Consider the following 20,526-nt stretch of genomic DNA (forward strand, 5'->3'; position numbering starts at 1 on the left):
TATCTAAGGTTGTTGATATTTCTACCAGCAATCTTAGTTCCAGCTTTTGATTCATCCAGTCCAGCATTTCACATGATGTACTCTACATATAAGTTAAATAAGTGGATGACAATATACAGTCTTGGCTATTGCAAATAGTGCCACTATGTACACTGGGGTGCACATATGTTTTTGAATTAGTGTTTTTGTGTTTTCTGGATGTATATCCAGGAGTAGAATTGCTAGGTCATATGGTAGTTCTATTTTTAGCTTTTTGAGAAATTTCCATATTGTCTTCCACAGTGACTGCACAAATTTTTATTTCCATCAACAGTGTACAAGGGTTTCCTTTTCTCTACCTTCTCATCAACATTTGTTACTTATGTTCTTTTTGATGGTAGCTATTCTGACATGTGGGAGGTGATATCTCATTATGATTTTGACTTGAATTTCCCTGATAATTAGCTATGTTGAGCATCTCTTCATGTACTGTTGGCCATCTGCATTTCCTCTCTTGAAGAATATCTATTCAGTTCTTCTGCTCATTTTTAAATCAGGTTGTTTTCTTTTTTGAGATTGAGCTGAATGATCCATTTATATATATTGGATATTGATCCTTTATCGGTCATATGCTTTACAAATATCTTCCCCTATTCACTAAGTGGTCTTTTCATTTTGCTGATGGTTTCCTTTACTGTGCAAAAGCCTTTACGTTTAAGAAGGCCCCATTTTTTTTATTTCTACTTTTATTTCCTTTACTTTAAGATACATATCCAAAAAAATTATTGCTGCAATTTATGTCAAAGAGTGTTCTGCCTATGTTTTCCTCTAGGATTTGTGTAGGATTTATGTAGTATCTGGCCTTACATTTAGATAAAAGATTTGCCTTTTGCAGCAATATGGATGGACTCAGAGGACATTATGAAACAAGTCAGACAAAGAAAGAAAAGTGATATGATATCACTTATACATGGAACCTAAAAAATACAACAAACTAGCGAATCCAACAGAAAAGAAGCAGACTCATGGATCTAGATCTCCCCTCTACCATGAGGTTGGGAAAGACGGAGGATGGAAGGAAAATGGGGCGACAGATGATGAGATGGTTGGATGGAATCACCAGATCAGTGGACATGAGTTTGATCAAACTCCAGGAGATAGTGAAGGACAACGAAGCCTGACATGCTGCAGTTCATGGAGTAACGAAGAGTTGGATGTGACTTCTCAACTGAACAACAACAAACAGAACAAATGAGGGCTTACCAGTGGTATTGAGTGGGGCAGGATATATGGGCAGGCAAGTGGGAGATAGAAACTACTGAGTATAACATAGGCTAGAAATATGTATTTACAACATAGAAAATATAGCCAATATTTAGTAATAACTAAATATTATATAACCTTTTAAATTGTATTTTTAAACATTTTAATTATTTTTTAAAGTGATTTTCTGATGAAAAACTAACATTTTCAGTGGGAAAACAAAGTTTCTTTGTTTTGCACTCATATTTTTTACTTGTTATTTAATGCTTACTTATCATTTTAGATGAGTTGGTTATCAGTCCCTCTATAATGAAGAAAATAACACTTTTTAAATAAACAGATGATACTGTATTAGTGTCCTAAAGAGGAGCTGCCAGAAATAATGACTGTTCTAGTGAATTGCTGCCTAAATGTTCATAGATCCATACAAAGTTATTATTATGGATAGGCATTACATAATTTTCAGTGACAACTCAAAATCTAATTTGTAGCATGTTTTCCTAGTAGACTATCTCCAAATTTGATGCACGACCTTCCCAATTAACTTGAAGAGTCCCTGGGAGTATCTCACATGTGCTGAATAGATGTCCACCTCCTCCCCCTCAGGATACTGCTATCACACTGTTATGATCTGCTATTCCTATCACTCCCCTGGAATTTGATTCTTACATTGTCTCAAATAGGCTCTACAGTTTAGTGTGCCCATAAATTAGATGATCCAAACTAGGACACTTTTGACATGAAATGAGTAATTACTAATTACACTGTAGCAGCTGGTATTAATTAGACAAGTTCTGAGCAAATCGAAAGATATGGTCACCATTCCAAGGATGTTTCCCTTAGGGTCATCACGTTTCAAGACCACAGGATGCTTCACACACAAAATATTGGCATCATATTTTGCTACCAGCACCCCAAAACAGTACTGTTTGTCCCATAGATGATGGAAACTACTTTGGTTTACACCTGATATCTTTCAAGGACCAGACCTAAGTCCATGGAGTCAAGCTAGGAAAACAATCAATCTCTGACAATATCATACACCCTTGGAACTAAGGCACAGTGAACCCTATTAAGATAATAGGAGACCAGGGATAAGAGAGTTAGATGATAAAGAATCTTCCTTATGGTGGAGGTTAGGAGGAAAGAGATATCTAATTAAGGATTTCTTGTTTCCTTTTCTGCATCATTATTTCCTTAATCAGTTCAGCTCAGTCGCTCAGTTGTGTCCGACTCTTTGCGACCCCATGAATTGCAGCACGCCAGGCTTCCCTGTCCATCACCAACTCCCAGAGTTCACTCAAACTCACGTCCATCGAGTTGGTGATGCCATCCAGCCATCTCATCCTCTGTCGTCCCCTTCTCCTCCTGCCCCCAATCCCTCCCAGCATCAGAGTCTTTTCCAATGAGTCAACTCTTCCTCAAATTTTCAGTTAACAAAAAGAACTCCAGAGCCAGCTATAGCTCAGGGAACAAAGGGGAAATAATCCACACATGGCATAAAACAAACTGGAAAAAGAACCACATCAACATTGATGACACTGAAAAACAGGCACAAATGACTAGCAATGAAGCCTAAATAGTGATCAGGAATAAGAAATACTTAGCCACAAACAGAAGTTTCTAAAAACAACTATTCCCTCACACTTCTGTATTCTATCTCCCTTGGAACGGCACATTTTTCTGTCCTAATAAAGTCAAATGAAATTCGAATTGCTAGTCTCTGTTCCCAAAGAAAGACCAATCTTTCCATATCGTGTTTCCACTTTCTAGAGGGTGCATAATGACCAACATTGAATCCAACTATTGAAAAAACCTGAAAACCAGTGAAAAAACTGTGATCTCACTTTTCAAGAAAAAATCTTTTGGGGCAGCTTCTCATTGACCATCATGATAAAAGAAGGAAATGTAAAAGAATAGCACAAAAAATTAATGCAAAAGAATGCTCAAACTATCACACAATTGCACTCATCTCACATGCTAGTAAAGTAAGGCTCAAAATTCTCCAAACCAGGCTTCAGCAATACCTGAACTGTGAACTCCCTAATGTTCAAGCTGGTTTTAGAAAAGGCAAAGGAACCAGAGATCAAATTGCCAACATCTGCTGGATCATGGAAAAAGCAAGAGACTTCCAGAAAAACATCGATTTCTGCTTTATTGACTATGCCAAAGCCTTTGACTATGTGGATCACAATAAACTGTGGAAAATTCTGAAAGAGATGGGAATACCAGACCACCTAACCTGCCTCTTGAGAAATCTGTATGCAGGTCAGGAAGCAACAGTTAGAACTGGACATGGAACAACAGACTGGTTCCAAATAAGAAAAGGAGTACGTCAAGGCTGTATATTGTCACCCTGCTTATTTAACTTATATGCAGAGTACATCATGAGAAACATTGGACTGGAAGAAACACAAGCTGGAATCAAGATTGCCAGGAGAAATATCAATAACCTCAGATATGCAGATGACACCACCCTTATGGCAGAAAGTGAAGAGGAACTAAAAAGCCTCTTGATGAAAGTGAAAGAAGACAGTAAAAAAGTTGGCTTAAAGCTCAACATTCAGAAAACAAAGATCATGGCATCTGGTCCCATCACTTCATGGGAAATAGATGGGGAAAAAATAGAAACAGTGTCAGACTTTATTTTTGGGGGCTCCAGAATCACTGCAGATGGTGACTGCAGCCATGAAATTAAAAGACGCTTACTCCTTGGAAGAAAAGTTATGACCAACCTAGATAGTATATTCAAAAGCAGAGACATTACTTTGCCAACTTAGGTCCGTCTAGTCAAGGCTATGGTTTTTCCTGTGGTCATGTATGGATGTGAGAGTAGGACTGTGAAGAAGGCTGAGTGCCGAAGAATTGATGCTTTTGAACTGTGGTGTTGGAGAAGACTCTTGAGAGTCCCTTGGACTGCAAGGAGATCCAACCAGTCCATTCTGAAGGAGATCAGCCCTGGGATTTCTTTGGAGGGAATGATGCTAAAGCTGAAACTCCAGTACTTTGGCCACCTCATGCGAAGAGTTGACTCATTGGAAAAGACTCTGATGCTGGGAAGGATTAGGGGCAGAAGGAGAAGGGGATTACAGAGGATAAGATGGCTGGATGGCATCACGGACTCGATGAACATGAGTCTGAGTGCACTCCGGGAGATGGTGATGGACAGGGAGGCCTGGTGTGCTGCGATTCATGGGGTCGCAAAGAGTTGGACATGACTGAGTGACTGAACTGAACTGAACTGAACTGATATACTTTTCAGAAAAGAAACTCTCAAGAACTCATTTTATTCCCTGTACAGTTTCAGAAAGCATACCATTCCAAGAGGAGTCAGTTAGGTCTTTTTTTTTTTTCTTTTTTTAAGTTATATGTAGGACCTGGGAATAATTAACTGATGGTTATCTCAAATTTCTTAGAGAACATTCTCAAAAATTACTAATAGATTAAAACAACGTTTCAAGGAGATAGAGATAGAAATAGAAAGGACTCAAGAGAACAGACTCAATTTCTCTCTTTGTGTTATGATAATCTGTATAACGTTCCTCACTGCCTCATTTGTGAAACGTAAGAGGAGAAATGTATGTCTTCCTTATAGTGAAAATAAATACAAGATTTAAAAAAAATTTAAGGATAAGATAGAAAAACAACAATATTTTAAAATCTAAATAAAAATGAACAATTAAGTATTATGGGATTTTTGTTAGCATTAGAAAGCTAAAGCAATCAAAGAGAAATAAAACCAAGTAACTTACTACCTCAAAGTTTTTTTTAATTCTAAAATAAACATAATCAAAACTAAATAAAATTTAAAATTCAGAGGCTAATATGATAGCAGTTACAGAGAAAAGAGATGTAATATTAAAATAAACATTAAAGTCTAAGATGAAACTCTGAAGTGTGCAACTCAGATCAAGAAGAAATAGGGACTTCCTTTATGGTCCAATGGTTGGGAATCTGACTTGCAGTGAAAGGGACATGGGTTCAGTCTCTGGTTGGGGAACTAAAATCCCATATACCTGGGACAACCAAGCCCAGTAAGCCTGAGTGCTACAACTATTGAGACCGTGAGCTCTGGAGTCCACATGCCATAACTAGAAGGTTCATGTGCTGCAATATCCCACATGCTGCAACTAAGATCCAACAGAGCCAAATAAATAAATATATATATTAATATAAATTTATTTATTTTAATTGGAGGTTACTTAACTTACAATATTGTATTGTTTTTGCCATACATCAACATGAATCCGCCACAGGTATACACGTGTTCCCCATCCTGAACCACCTTCCTTCCTCCCTCCCCATACCATCCCTCTGGGTCGTCTCAAAGCACCACCCCCAAGCATCCAGTATCATGCATCGAACGTGGACTGGCAATTCGTTTCATATAAATAAATATTATAAATAAAAAGAAGAAATAAAATGACAAAGGTTATTTTTTTAAAGATTGAAGGTTACAAACAGAGGAAAGAAATATAAACCCCAGATAAAAATCAAATGTAAAAACCATCTAAAAGATAGATTACATTTCTTAATAACAGATTCCTCTTGGATTGGCAACACATTAAATACTTCATGGATAGAGAGGCAATGGAACAGAGAAAAAGATATAGCTCTATTTTTATCAGTGGGTAATTTGACTCAGAAGTTATTTATATTTACAGCTTTAAATATCAAGTATTTGGTTGTAAGACCAAAACAGTTAGATCCCATGTATCAGAAGGTATATATATTAAAAAAAAAAAACTGCCAAAGCAGATATGTTGAAAGTAGAAAAGAATAATTTAATGCCTCCTAGTTGCATATGAGGGGCTTCCCAGGTGGCTCAGTGGTAAAGAATCCGTCTGCCAATGCAGGAGATGAGAGTTTGATCCCTGGATCAGGAAGATCCCCTGGAGAAGAAAACGGCAATCCATTCATATTATTGCCTAGGAAATCCCATAGACAGAGGAGTCTGGTGGGCTACAGTCCACTGGGTTGCAAAAAAGTTGGAGAATACTCAGCGACTAACCAACAAAATTGATTCATTGATTTCTACATTGTGATTATAAAAGTTACCTGTCCCTTTTCCATTTACTTATTAAAAATTTTTCTTCTCAGTAAATGTTTTATTGCTTCCTTCACATCCTTGTTCCTGAGACTATAGATTAAAGGATTAATCATAGGAGTCATCACTCCATAGAACACAGATACAAGTTTGTCAGTAGCATCCATGTCATCTGAATTAAGTGTCTCTGTAGACTTGGGCTTCATGTACATGAAGAGAATGGTTCCATAGAATATTATCACCACAGTCAAGTGGGCTGAGCAAGTAGAGAAGACTTTGCTTCTCCCCTCAGAAGAGCGAATTCTGAGGATGCTGATAATAATTAGTGTGTAAGAGATGATGATTAACGATAATGGTGTCATTATGAATAAGGTTGTGGCCACAAGCATGATGAACTCGTTACCTGAGATATCAGCACAGGCCAATTTCATGACAGCCAGAATTTCACAGGTGAAATGATTGATGACATTATTCCTGCAGAAGGGCAATTGCACTACACACCCAGTTTGTACTGTAGAGTTGACAACTCCTATGATCCAGGAGCCAGCTGCCATGGGCACATAGGAACCCTTGCTCATGATGACAGAATATCTTAGAGGGTTGCAAATAGCCACATACCGGTCAAAGGCCATCATGCCCAGGAGCACACACTCTGTTGTCCCCATGGCCAAGCCAAGGAACATTTGCACAGCACAGCCAGAGAAGGAGATGGTCTTTTTTTCTGAGAGGAAGCTCACCAGCATGGGGGGAATGGAGACAGTGGTATAGCAGATGTCCAGGAAGGAGAGGTTCCCCAGGAAGAAGTACATAGGGGTGTGAAGATGGGAGTCTAAGATGCTGATGAGAATAAGGGTACCATTTCCCAGAAGGATGACCACATACATTATTAAGACAAGCACAGAAAAGAGTAATTCAAGCCTTGGATAACCAGAAAGCCCCTTCAGAAAAAATTCCACCAGAATGGTTTGGTTTTCCCATTCCATTATATGGTTTCTTTTTCACCTGTAACATATTAGAATATGTTAAGATAAAATATGTATTCTACTATGATTATATTCAACTATGTACCAATGTAGAAGTACCACATACTCATAGGAAGAAAAGAAAATATAAAAAGGAATAGACCAAAGAAAGAAGAAAAGAAATAAAGTGGACCAAATAGAATAGAGAGGAGGAAGAGAAGAGAAATGAACATATTTTCAAGCTACAAGCAATATGCCATGCAATTTATTGAATCTCATCAAGGTTCTGGGAGAGAGGTATCACCATCCACATTCTACAATAGATAAATCAAACCAAAAATATTAAGTAAACTTAATTAAATGTAAATTTAGAGCAGAGGTAAGATTCAGACCCAAGTCTTCCTTGCTGAAGCCTGAGCTTTTGATCATATTTGTCACCACAAGTTAACTAAGGTTTAAAATAAATGCGAGTATCGCATTAGGTGTAACTGAAAAGTAAACTATTTTTATTGGCTAAAAACCATCATTGGAGAAGGAAAGGGCAACTCACTCCAATGTTCTCACCTGTAAAATCTCATTGACAGAAGAGCCTGGTGGGCTACAGTCCATGGGGTCACAAAGAGTTGGACATAACTTAGTGACTAAACAACAACAACCCCCAACACAATAGATTAATGATCTTGTCACTTTTCCATGTTATACTGCTATGCTTGTTATCTGACTTGTCCATTAGCATGAAAAATTTATTAAGGCAGGGACTTTTTCTTGTTTACTTCTACCATACCAGTATCTACAATATAACAGACAGAGATATGAGGTTCAGAAATATTTGTTGAATAAATGAATACAGTCAAGGACCAAATGACTACTAATTATTTTATTTGTACATTACCTAATTTAGTCTGAGAAGAACCCTATTAGGCAATTATTGCTATTATTAGCATTGTCATTTTCATTATAAAAAAGGAAGAAAATAAGTAATTTGCTTAAGGTCAGGGTCAAGGTCATAGCTAAATAGTGGTTGAGCCAGAACTTGAATCCAAGCCATATGGCTGTGGAGTTCAAACTTAATTGCTCATTTTGCAGAGAACTTGACTCACGGTCTAGAATATTTTATAATCTAGTAGATAATACTAATATTTCAAAAGAAATATCAGACCAAAATAGGGGATTAGTCAGAAAGAAGAGTTCAATATGGTGATTTGAGAGCACTTTAATTCTTTATATTTTGAAGGAAATTATTCATTTCGGTGACAAAAATATATCTATTAGTGTATAATTCTTCATAATTCTGTAGTCTCCCCTTATGAGTAGTTCTATCTACTTTTTCACTGCTATTCTTAATTGATTTCTCTTTTCATGAGTTTCACAAGAGGTTTTCTCCTATTACAACTTTTCTCCAAAAAAATTCTTAATGCTTTTGGAGAGATTTGTCCTTTCCACTTTGTTTCATTAATGTAGGTTCTTGTGTTTGTAAATTTCTTTAGGCTTATTTGGTATTTTATAATCTCATAAAATAAGAGAAACTATTTCTTAATATTTTACCTTTATCCTCTTTCTAGCTCTGAGTCATTTAAAACACTTTGTTTTACTATAGACTTAGATTTCTATATGAAATGTTCTTGTTACTGGTTTCCAGATAATTTTTTTCTCCTTCTGTCATTAATCCAAGTATTATCTAGATATGCATACCTAGTGATCAGATACTTTTATTCCATTTTATTATAACTAATTCATTTTATTATGATAAAAAATGTGATCTGTAATTCTAAAGGTATATATTTTGGGGTTCCATTTACTTGATTCATGTTGTAAATGTCAACAAAAAATATGAATTCTCTTTGGGGGAGATATATTATTTATATATATGTATATACACACACAACAATACATGTAAACACATAATCAGGTTTATTAAATACCCTATTCAAATCCTTGAGATTATTTTCTGTTATCTATATTTAATTAACTCTACATAATGATGGTTGGATGATTTCACTGACTTGATGGACATGAGTTTGAGCAAGCTCTAGGAGTTGGTGATGGACAGGGAATCCTGGCATGCTGCAGTCCATTGGGTAGCAAAGAGTCAGACATAACTGAGTTACTGAACTGAACTGAATAAAGTTTTACTTGTATATCTAGAATTATTTTTATATGCTTAGTTTCTGTGTTGTTTAGTGTATACCTGTTTATGGCTGATAAACTTCATACATTGTGAATGTTACAATTAATTTCTATCACATTTTGTATTTTAAATTTAAATTCTACTTTTATGATATTGATATCCAAGCAGGAATACTGGAGTGGGTCGCTATTTCCCTTCTCCAGGGACGTTTCTGGCCCAGGGATTGAACCCACATCTCTTACATCTCCTGTGTTCGGCAGGCAGGATCTTTACCGCCGGTGCCACCTGGGAAGCCCAACTTTAGCTCTCTTTGTTGTGTGTACTCAGTCGTGTCCAGTCCTTTGCGACCCTATGACTGTAGAACACCAGGCTCCTCTGTCCATGGGATTTTCTAGGCATGAATCCTGGAATGGGTTGCCATTTCCTTCTCCAGGGGATCTTCCTGACCCAAGGATAAAATGTGATAAAAATAGGTCAATTAATTATAACATTCACAATTTATGAAGAAGGTTATCAGCCATAAACAGGTGTACACTAAACAACACAGAAACTAAGCATATAAAAATAATCCTAGATACACAAGTAAAATTTGACTACAAATATTTATATAGAATTGATTAAATATAGATAACAGAAAATTATCTCAAAGATTTGAATAGGGCATTCAATAAATGCCCTGATTTAGTGTATACATATATTGTGTGCCTATATACAAATCATAATATCTCCCCCAAAGAGAATTCCTATTTTTTGTTGACATTTTCAACACGGATCAAGTAACTTGCTGCCAAAAATATATAACTTTAGACTTACAGGTCAAATTTTTTATTATAATAAAATATAATAATAATAATTGTATAAAAATACCTTATCACTAAGTATGTGTAACAAATATGTGGGTGTAAGTTGTTAATTCTTTTTACAGTCATTGCTTTTTTATGAGCATATTCACTCCATTCACGTTATTTATTTTATTTTTTTGAGAAACTTAGTCCCTTTTTATCTATTTTTTTCAATCTTCCTGATTTTGTCAGGAAAAATTTTTCACTTGAAGCCTGAATTTCTTTAACATCTAATACTTGTTAATCTCCCTTTGAAAACACACATACACAAAATGAGTACAGACCTCAGACTTTAGAGTCTTTAATTAGATGTATTATAATACCTACTATAATATTGTGTAGATAAAATTTGATAATATTTTTGCTGTGATTATTTCTAGTATTATATTTTTAATTTTTTAGGGTTGTCTTTAATTTATGGCAATGAATAGCAATTTACCATTTATTTTAGGGATATTATGTTTTTTTTATTTTTTTTAATTTTTATTTTTACTTTATTTTACTTTACAATACTGTATTGGTTTTGTCATACATTGACATGAATCCACCACGGGTGTACATAAGTTCCCAATTCTGAACCCCCCCCTCCCACCTCCCTCCCCATATCATCTCTCTGGATCATCCCCGTGCACCAGCCCCAAGCATACAGTATCCTGTATCGAACACTTTAGAATACAATTATAAATGTACTTCATTTCTTTCCTTTCATATATTTTATTTTTATTACATACTTATTTTGCATTACTTATATTTTCCACTTTCTTATTTCTGCTGGCTGATTAAATTGTTATTCACCAGTTGTTTGCCTTAACTTGAACACTTTGTTCATTTTTTCCGTTCCGTGAGTGGTGTGTTACCTTCTTTCTCTACTTTCACAATCTGACAGACCAAACATTTGTTTGTAAAAAATAACTATTGTGTTGGCCAAAAAGTTCCTTCAGGTATTTCTGCACCAGTTTACAGATAAATCCAAATGAACTTTTTCAACTAGAATGCTCCTAATCTCCTAAATTATCCCTCAAACACAAAATGAAGATAGAACTATAATAGTTTTATTCCTCCATTTCTATCCCTACTCCACAATTCCAAGATGCTATCAAGATAAATTAATAGAATAAAATTTAGATTAATTTGAAGATCAAAATATATATTAGCTAGAAACACACAAATGGATACATGAATTGAGGCTATTATTGCTAATTGACATGTACTCTATTTGGTAATTTATATGTTTATATACATATAATATATACACACATACATATATATATTGAAAGAAATGTGAAAGAAACTTAGTGACCAAATTACTAAGGAACTTCTGCTCAGAGAAATTTCCTAATATCACTCACTGTGACTTATCCTCTAGGTAGCACTGCACTGATGTCTTACAGGGATGAGCCACGGTTTCATTTCTAATGACCTTGCCTTCTAAACGTAAGGAAGCAGTCATTCTTATGCATTCTCAGTGAACACAAATTGGTGCATCCTCTGTGGAGGACAAATTGGCAGTGTTAAACAGAATCATAAAGGCATGCATATAACCTTTGACTACAGAATTTACCGCTAGGTAATTACCACACAATTATACCTGTGCATGTGTAAAGTAGTTGATTTAAAAACTGATTCATTAAAGTACCATTTATAATAGCAGATGTGGAAGCAATTGAAATTTCTATGAGAAGGAGACATAGAAATAATGAAATACCAGTCTGCTGTCCAAAAGATTAAGAGACTTTCTGTGCATTGATATGGAAAGATCGTCAAGAACTATGAAGTGGAAAGGCAATATTCAGAACTGACTTCCCTGGCGGCTCAGTGGTAGTTGACAAGAACCCCTGGAGAAGGAAATGGCAACCCACTCCAGTATTCTTGCCTGGGAAATCCCAAGGACAGAGGTGCCTGGTGGGCTATGGTCCATGGAGTTGCCGAAGAGTAGGACATGGTTTAATAACTAGACACCAATACAAATGTTCAGAACAGTATATAAGCACAGTAACCTTTGTGTATAAATATTTTACATATATGTGTGTGTACACACGCAAACACACATGCACACGTGTGTGTAGGTGTTAGTAGCTCAGTCATGTCTGACTCTTTGTGACCCCATAGATTGGGGCCTGCCAGACTCTTCTGTCCAAGGGATTTTCTTGACAAGAATACTGGAGTGCGTTGCCATTCCCTTCTCCAGGGAATCTTCTTGACCCAGGGACTGAACCCAGGTCTCCTGCACTGCAGGCAGACTCTTTACCATCTGAGTCACTATATGTGTCTGTAAACACACACACAAACACGCACACACACACACACACCCCAACATTTTTTTGCTCCTAGGTAGAATACCTATAGAAAAATAAACAGGAATAACTTACTATCTCTAGGAAAGGTAATGAATAGTTCATTAACAGAAATGGAAGGGAGGCTGTTTACTGTATGTTATTCAGTACCTTTTAAAAATTTTGAATCTTGTGCCTACCATAAAATAAATTACATTTAAGCTAAAAGAGTTCTTGTCTTTGAGATGTATAACCTTTCTCCTTTCACTTTTCTGATGGCACACCACATCAAACCATCCACTGCCATGGGACACAACTACATACAGTTAAAAATTGTTCTTATTCGGTATCACATCTTAAATGGGAATTGCTACAGACTAACAAGTCCTTTGCTTCCCTTGTAGCTCAGTCGGTAAAGAATCTGCCTGCAGTGCAGGAGATCCGGATTTGATCCCTGGGTTGGGAAGATCCCCTGGAGAGGGAAATGGCAACCCACTCCAGTATCCTTGCCGAAAATCTCATGGACAGAGGAGCCTGGTGAGCTGCAGTCCATGGGTCGCAAAGAGCCGGGCACGACTGAGCGAGTAACACATGCTAACAAGTCCTTTAAATACAGTCATAATTTAATATTCAAGATACTTTCAGAAGTATCATTAGGATTTTCAGGCCCATACGGATCTCCTGTCCCTCCATCAAACTGCAAGCTATCCTCTGATCTGGTTTAGAATCTATACTTCTACCCCAGTCATTTCCTTTCCATTAAATGTATTACTACCTTTAGGAGCTAGTAAAATTTCTGGAACAAAATTACAGCTCAATAAATGTTAACTATTATTCTTCTTTCATCCACAAGTCCAAAGGGCCGTCCCTCTTCATAATTCTTTGTCCGCCTATCTTTAAAAGGTTCTTGCTCTGAATCTCAGGTCTATCTTCCCAGTTTCCGGACATAATTAGCCACCTCAGAATCACTCCAAACTCAACTTCATTTCTCCTTTCTAAACTCATCTCCTATCCCCAGCTCTTTACATTTTGTAGCTTTTCATAAAATTTGCATTTTGTTAGAATTTTTCAGATTTTCTGGGTTACTGTGTAAACTACTTGAGACACCAAAGGACATTAGATACATGTGAAGTTCACTGAATAATGGAGGTTACACTTGCTGCTGCTGCTGCTGCTGATGCTGCTGCTAAATTGCTTCAGTCGTGTCCAACTCTGTGCGACCCCATAGACAAGAGCCTCCCCCATCCCTGGGATTCTCCAGGCCTACACTTATAAAAATTATCTCTGCAAAAACCCTTGTTCCATAAGCTGCCTCCATGCTACATGATATTCTACCAAACATATTACATAATATTGTTAGGAACACAGGCCTTGGAGGTAGGCTTGGTTTAAATGGTATCTCTGCCTCTTAATAACCAGGGCATATTTCTGATCATCTTCCCCAGCTACAGCATGAAGATAAAGATAGCACCTGTACCATATATTTGTTGATAAGATTAAATGAGATAGTATATATTATAAATTACCACAATAATGGTTTCTACTATTATTAGTTTCCTTTATGCCTCTCTATCATGGTTCTTCCTTTTGTTAGAGTCTTTTTACATCTTTGAACCAGTCATCGTCTTTTCCATGGACAAGTATATACAGCTGAAAAGTTTAATCACATCACACACAGTGTTCTGCCAAATGTTATTATGTTAATCTTACCATCAAATCCTAATACACTTTATCACAGTATATAACAAACACTCCAGTCCTTTATCACACTCTGATCCTTTGGATGTCTGCAAATTGAGTGGCAAAAAGGAAAAACCACTCATAAGGTTCAATTTACTCCATTAAAAAAATAGGATTTTAGGGAGGCATTAGTATGTTCCTTGTCTTAAAAAGATGGCTGATTTTTTTTTTTTTTACTGAGATTATGTTAACATTTTTAGCAAGCCTATAACATAAAAAATAAATAAATAAATAGAAAAGTCATTCATTTTTACATTATAACCTAATAATAGAAAAGCAAATATTCAAAACAGTCACCAATAGTGTATGCAAACATACTAGGATAATGCTCAATCAGGTCTCTTTCTGGCTATTCACTGTTTTGGTAAATCATCTATTTCAGATATGAGGTTTCTTTAAGGCAAATCAGTCATAGTTTCCCTCCTCACATGTTTTCTCTGCACGAACAGTCCCTAGCACAGTATCTGGCATGTAGTTTATCTTGTTCTCAGTTGATTGAGCCAAATGAATCAGAGTTGCTGCTAGGGGATGAGGAAAGACTTGTTTGTTATGAATTTCATGCTACAGAACACAGAGTTCCCTCTCTACTGTGTAGTGACCCTTAGTTAGCTAAAAATCGTAACAGAGTGTTCAAATACTGTGTGCTACTCTAAAAAGCTACACATTGACACAAAGTAATTCATAACTACTGGGCAAATTCCATTCTGTTCCTTGCATGTTAAACTGCTCTTGTGATCTCAAAAGTCTTTATTTTTCCCTACTACCTGTCAGTGACTAGATCCTTAAATTCCATTTCCAATATTTAGTCTCTCTTCAGTGAGAAAAACATCTTAATTCCAAACTTGACACATTTAACCCATCAGTCCAACTCTTGCTTGTAGTTGATAAGATTTGGTTCTTGCCTTTACAATAACTTACCTTCACACCAGGTTCTGACTCTCTAGGTTGGAGCAACAATAGATATTTTTATCTTTCTTTTTCACACGTAGCCAATTTTCATGACTCCTCATTAGTAGCTGAACCTCTAAAGAGGCAGCTACTGAGTAATCATTTTGCCATAGAAATTCACTGATTTGTTGACATCTATAGAAATATGCAAGTTGCAGGTATGATAACTAGGATAAATTCCTTTAGTTCAAATAAAGCATTGTTAGATTCCTCTAGTTCAAAATAGAAAGAAAATTAATATTTAGTAATAAATTTTATGAATAGGACAACTTGCCCCTGAAGCCCAGGCTGAAATACAACCATACTATGGAGCCCTACAAATACCTAAAGAACCTGCTTCAGGCTTTGGGACACAATTTAAATGTTCTAAAGGATGTTTCTAAACCTCTTCAAAGTTTTAAATTGCTTCATAGATGAAATATGCATAAAACTTATGAGACTCCAGAAATAAAGCCCTAAAGACCTAATTACAGGAAGCCTATTACTCTGCTTCACACAGAATCAGAAGGAGTCTTGTGCAATGTTATCAAAGTTTCCCCAGTTGAATTCTCTCTCTCTCTCTCTATCTCTCCCCCAGTTCTTTTTCACACATATACCCATATTAACACACAAACACACTTACACCATTTTTGAAGTATAAATGGTTATTTACAGTACACAATTTCTTTATAGATTTTTTAGAAACTATAGATTTTATAGACATTCACTTTATATACTTAGCTTAGGTAAATGCTGACTTTTTGAATAAACATATTATACATTTCTAAAACTGAGACATACTGTAAAAGAAAAAATAAAAAAATTAAAGAAAAAAGGAAGGAAGAGAAAGTAAGGCAAGAAAAGAAAGTATATCCTTAGGCACACACAGAGGTGTAAAGCACAAAGACGAAAATAAATTGAGACTTCTGGTTCAAGATGGCAGAATAGAAGGACATGCACTATCTCCTCCTGAGAGAACACCAAAATTAAACTAGTTGTTCAACAACCATCAGAGGAGGACTCTGGAACCCACCAAAAAAGATACACCACATCAAAAGATAAGAAGCTGCACAAAGACAAAGCTGCAGCGAGATGGTGGCAGCCTGATAAAATCAAATCTCATACCTGCCAGGTGGGTGACCCACAAACTGGAGAACAATAATGCCCAATAAGTTCTCCTACTGTTGTGAAAGTTCTGAAACCCACGTCAGGCTTTCCCTCCTGAGGATCCAACAAAGGGACTGGGAATGAGGTAGAAATTGCTAGGTAGTCAGGGTAAGACTCTGAGACCTCGGTCTTCTTTTCAATAAACATCTCACCCCATTAACCTAAAACTATACCTTTTGTCCCGAATTCCTGAAATGTGTCCTTGGTCTGATAAATTATCAGCACTCAGATCCAGGAAAGGGCAGTAATTAACATCTGTTCCATATGCCTGAGGGAAAAACAACTGGTGATCCATTCATCTTTAGCCCTTACATCTGGTCCACTTTTAAATGGCCAGCAGGCACAATAAAGTGTGGCAACTTAATCTAAGGATCAATATAAGACATTCAGTACAGCTGCCCAGTAGTGACTCCTTGCGACCCCATGGACTGCAGTATGCCAGGCTTCCCTATCCATCACCAACTCCTGGAGCTTGCTCAAACTCCACTGAGCTGGTGATGCCATCCAACCATCTCATTCTCTGTCATCCTCCTCTCCTACTGCCTTCAATCTTTCCTAGCATCAGGGTATTTTCTAATGAGTCAGTTCTTCGCATCAGGTGGCCAAAGTATTGGAGCTTCAGCTTCAACATCCATCCTTCCAATGAATATTCAGGACTGATTTCCTTTATGATGGACTGGTTGGATCTTCTTGCTATCCAAGGGCCATAAAGATGTTAAGTTAAAATGTGATCTTTAAACTGATTGGTTAGATATGACATATTTTAAGGACAGGAGCCAACCAAAAATGCACAGATCAATACTAGTAAGGATATAAACTGCTGCTAAGTCCTGTCTTTCTGGAGGACTATTTACCCCCTCTCAGTGTTTATGCTGTCTATGCAAGGAGATCAAACCAGTCAATCCTTTAGAGGCTCAAGTATTAAACAAGTATATCAGTATTATAAAGATAGTGTATTTAACATAATGATAGTGTATTTGCCAAGTAAACTTGAATACATGGCTACATCAAAACAGGTGACTTGCCTTTCTTTCCTCCACATCTTGATTCCACCACCCTTTGAAAGGGAAACCCTTCTGGTGTTCTACTCTGAGGAGAAATCAGCACATTAAAATTTCTATTTGTTTTAATAAATTTTCTAGAGGAAATTTATGAGTTGTTAAAAGACTAGGACCTAATACAGTCATCTCAGAGAGTTTCTGGAAGCAGCTGGACTCAAGTTTTTAGAAAAGACAAAATTAGTATGCAGGATATCCTGTGGGTCAAACATAACATGCCTAACTTCAGAAGTTTTCCACCTACTTGGAACTCTTAGTTGGGGTGGATGGAGTTCTGTGAGCTGGTATATGGGAAGTAATAGGTTCTCATAACTTATTTTGTCACAGTATGAATCTGATACATCAATGGTCTCATCTTTTGCCATCAGATTTACTCTGTGAACTATGATGATGGAAGCTAGAGGTAATTCAATATAGTTCATGACTGTTTATACTACTTCTACTAAAATTAAAAAGTAAACTTGGAATAATAAAATAAATATACCTCAAATTCCACGAACATTTTTTATTTGTCTATGTAAAAAAGTTTATGCTCAACATCCTATGACTTTACAGCTTTATCAAAATGTGTCCAACCAAATGAATTTCCTAGGATGTGCCTCATTCTTGAACAAACCTATCATTCATCTTAGACTGTAAATTAGAAGTGTTCTCTTTAGGTAGAGTGAAAATTTGAAGAGAAAGCCAAGGAAAATCAAGATAATGTTATCTTCTTCTGACATCTCCCAATTCTCTGCTTTCAAAGATCACTATGCTAGTTAGTAACAGAGATAAGACATATAGTCAGATATACACTAAGACCAAGAGCTTGGATATTCTAAGATTTAGAAAAGTAATTAAGGTCTTCAGGATATCAAAGAATCTGGTCTTCTAAATCACACTGATATGACCTCCCATCCAGCTCAACATTTGTCCACGTTTTTACTTGGATCAGCAGACTTTCAAACTACGTTTTAATTTTGCTAAATGTTCTTTATGATAATACTATCATGTAAGCTGAAAAAAAAATTTAAGGAAACACAAAAAAACATCCTGATTGATTGCATAAGGCTCACCCAAAAGCCCCATTTACCCACTCCCTCTATAGTTGCAAATGTTCAATATCAGTAAATTCCATAGGAAAAAAATATTCTAAATATTGAGCAAGAAAATAGCATTTCCTGGTTTAGGACTATTTGGAGATTAGTAGGAAACCAAAACTGGAATGTGGGTACAGTGTTTTGGGAGATTTCTGTTTAGATTTTTTCCTAACAAAGGCAATTATTTATTTTGAAAGATTTAATGAATTAATGCCTATAAAATAATATTGCATAAAATTTGAACATAAAAGAGCATATAACACACAATGCCAATACTGCAAGGAATATAGCATGTTTTTCATAAAGTTTTAGAGTAATAGGTGATCTCTCTCTTCTTCTCATTCTACTGTCCTGTATCTTGCAAATTCTTTATAAAGAGCATGAAATAACTTTGAAATGCTATATGTCATTATTGAATTTTTTTAATATAAAAAATTAAGATATAAAATAAAATATAAAAAATACAAAAAGAAGTCAAGATAACCAAAACACTACATAATTCTCAAGTTTCTACACTGTCCAGCATGTTTCCAATCCTATACTTCCTCCATTCACTTGCTGAAGAAACTTCTATTAAATAGATGTGTTACTGCTTCCTTCACATCCTTGTTTCTGAGACTGCAGATTAAAGGACTCATCATGGGAGTCATCACTCCATAGAACACAGTTATAAGTTTGTCAGTAGCATCCATGTTATCTGAATTGAGTGTCTCTCTAGACTTGGGCTTCAAGTACATGAAGAGAATAGTTCTGAAGAATACTATAACCACAGTCAGATGAGCAGAGCAGGTAGAGAAGGCTTCGCTTCCCCCCTCAGAAGTGTGGATGTTTGAAATGCTGGAGATGATTAATGAGTAAGAGATGACAATCAAGAGAAGGGGTCTCAATGTGAACAATGTCGCACAAACATGATGAATGCATTGCCTGAGATGTCAGCACAAGCCAGTTTCATGACAGCCAAAATTTCACAGGAGAAATGTTTGATGACATTATTCCTGGAAAAGGGCAACTGTACCACAAATGCAGTTCATGCAGCAGAGTTGATAATCCCTGCAAACCAGGAGCCAGCTGCCATGGGCACAAAGGAAGCCTTGCTCATGGTAACAGAATTGTCTCAGAGGGTTACAGATAGCCATAAATCAGTCAAAGACCATCATGCCCAGGAGCACACAGTCTGTTGTCCCCATGGCCAAGCCAAGGAACCTTAGCACAGCACAGCCAGAGAAGGAGATGGTCTTTTCTTTCTCAGAAGAAGCTCACCATCATGGGGGGAATGGAGGTGGTGGAGTAACAGATGTTCAAAAAGGAGAGGTTCCCCAAGTACATAGGGGTGTGAAGATGGGAGTCTAAGATGCTGATGAGAATAAGGGTGCCATTTCCCAGAAGGATGACCACATGCATTATTAAGATTAGCATAAAAACAGTAGCTCAAGCCTTGGATAACCAGAAAGTCCCTTCAGAAAAAATTCCACCAGAATGGTTTTGTTTTCCCACACCATTTTACATCTCTCTTTTACCTGGAAGAAATCAAATAATTTTTTTTTAGTAGTAGTTCATCAATTCTTCAACACTCAACCTTCTTTATGGTCCAACTCTGACATCTATACATGACTACTGGAAAAATCACAGCTTTGACTATATGACTTTTGTTGACCAAGTGATTTTAATACACTGTCTAGTTTATCATGGCTTTCCTTTCCAGGAACAAGCATTTTTTAAACTTCATGGCTGCAGTTTTGGAGCCCAAGAATAGAAAATCTCTCACAGCTTCCACTTTCTACCCTTCTATTTGCCATGCAGTGATGAGACCAGATGCCATGAGCTTCATTTTTTGAATGTTGAGTTTTAAGCCAGTTTTTTTCACTCTCCTCTTTGATCCTCATAAAGAGGCTCTTTGCTGCTGCTGCTGCTAAGTTGCTTCAGTCGTGTCTGACTCTGTGCGACCCCATAGACGGCAGCCCATCAGGCTCCCCCGTCCTTGGGATTCTCCAGGCAAGAACACTGGAGTGGGTTGCCATTTCCTTCTTCAGTGCATGAAAGTGAAAATTGAAAGTGAAGTCG

General features: G+C 36.5%; 1 protein-coding gene and 1 pseudogene across 1 annotated transcript; both read right to left on the bottom strand.

The window, feature by feature from the left end:
• Positions 1–6,315: 6,315 nt before the first annotated feature.
• Positions 6,316–7,272, bottom strand: LOC128052252 (olfactory receptor 13C2). The gene has a single exon (XM_052644751.1). The coding sequence runs from the start codon at positions 7,270–7,272 to the stop codon at positions 6,316–6,318; it is 957 nt and encodes a 318-aa protein (XP_052500711.1).
• Positions 7,273–19,016: 11,744 nt separating this feature from the next.
• Positions 19,017–19,964, bottom strand: LOC128052616 (olfactory receptor 13C9-like; annotated as a pseudogene).
• Between the last annotated feature and the right edge of the window lie 562 nt (positions 19,965–20,526).

This window comes from Budorcas taxicolor, chromosome 8 (genome assembly GCF_023091745.1).
Source record: "Budorcas taxicolor isolate Tak-1 chromosome 8, Takin1.1, whole genome shotgun sequence".
NCBI classification, from domain to species: domain Eukaryota; kingdom Metazoa; phylum Chordata; class Mammalia; order Artiodactyla; family Bovidae; genus Budorcas; species Budorcas taxicolor.

Excerpts from the sequence above, each read along its gene's own strand:
- LOC128052252 (XM_052644751.1), bottom strand. The coding sequence starts at position 7,272 with ATGGAATGGGAAAACCAAACCATTCTGGTGGAATTTTTTCTGAAGGGG.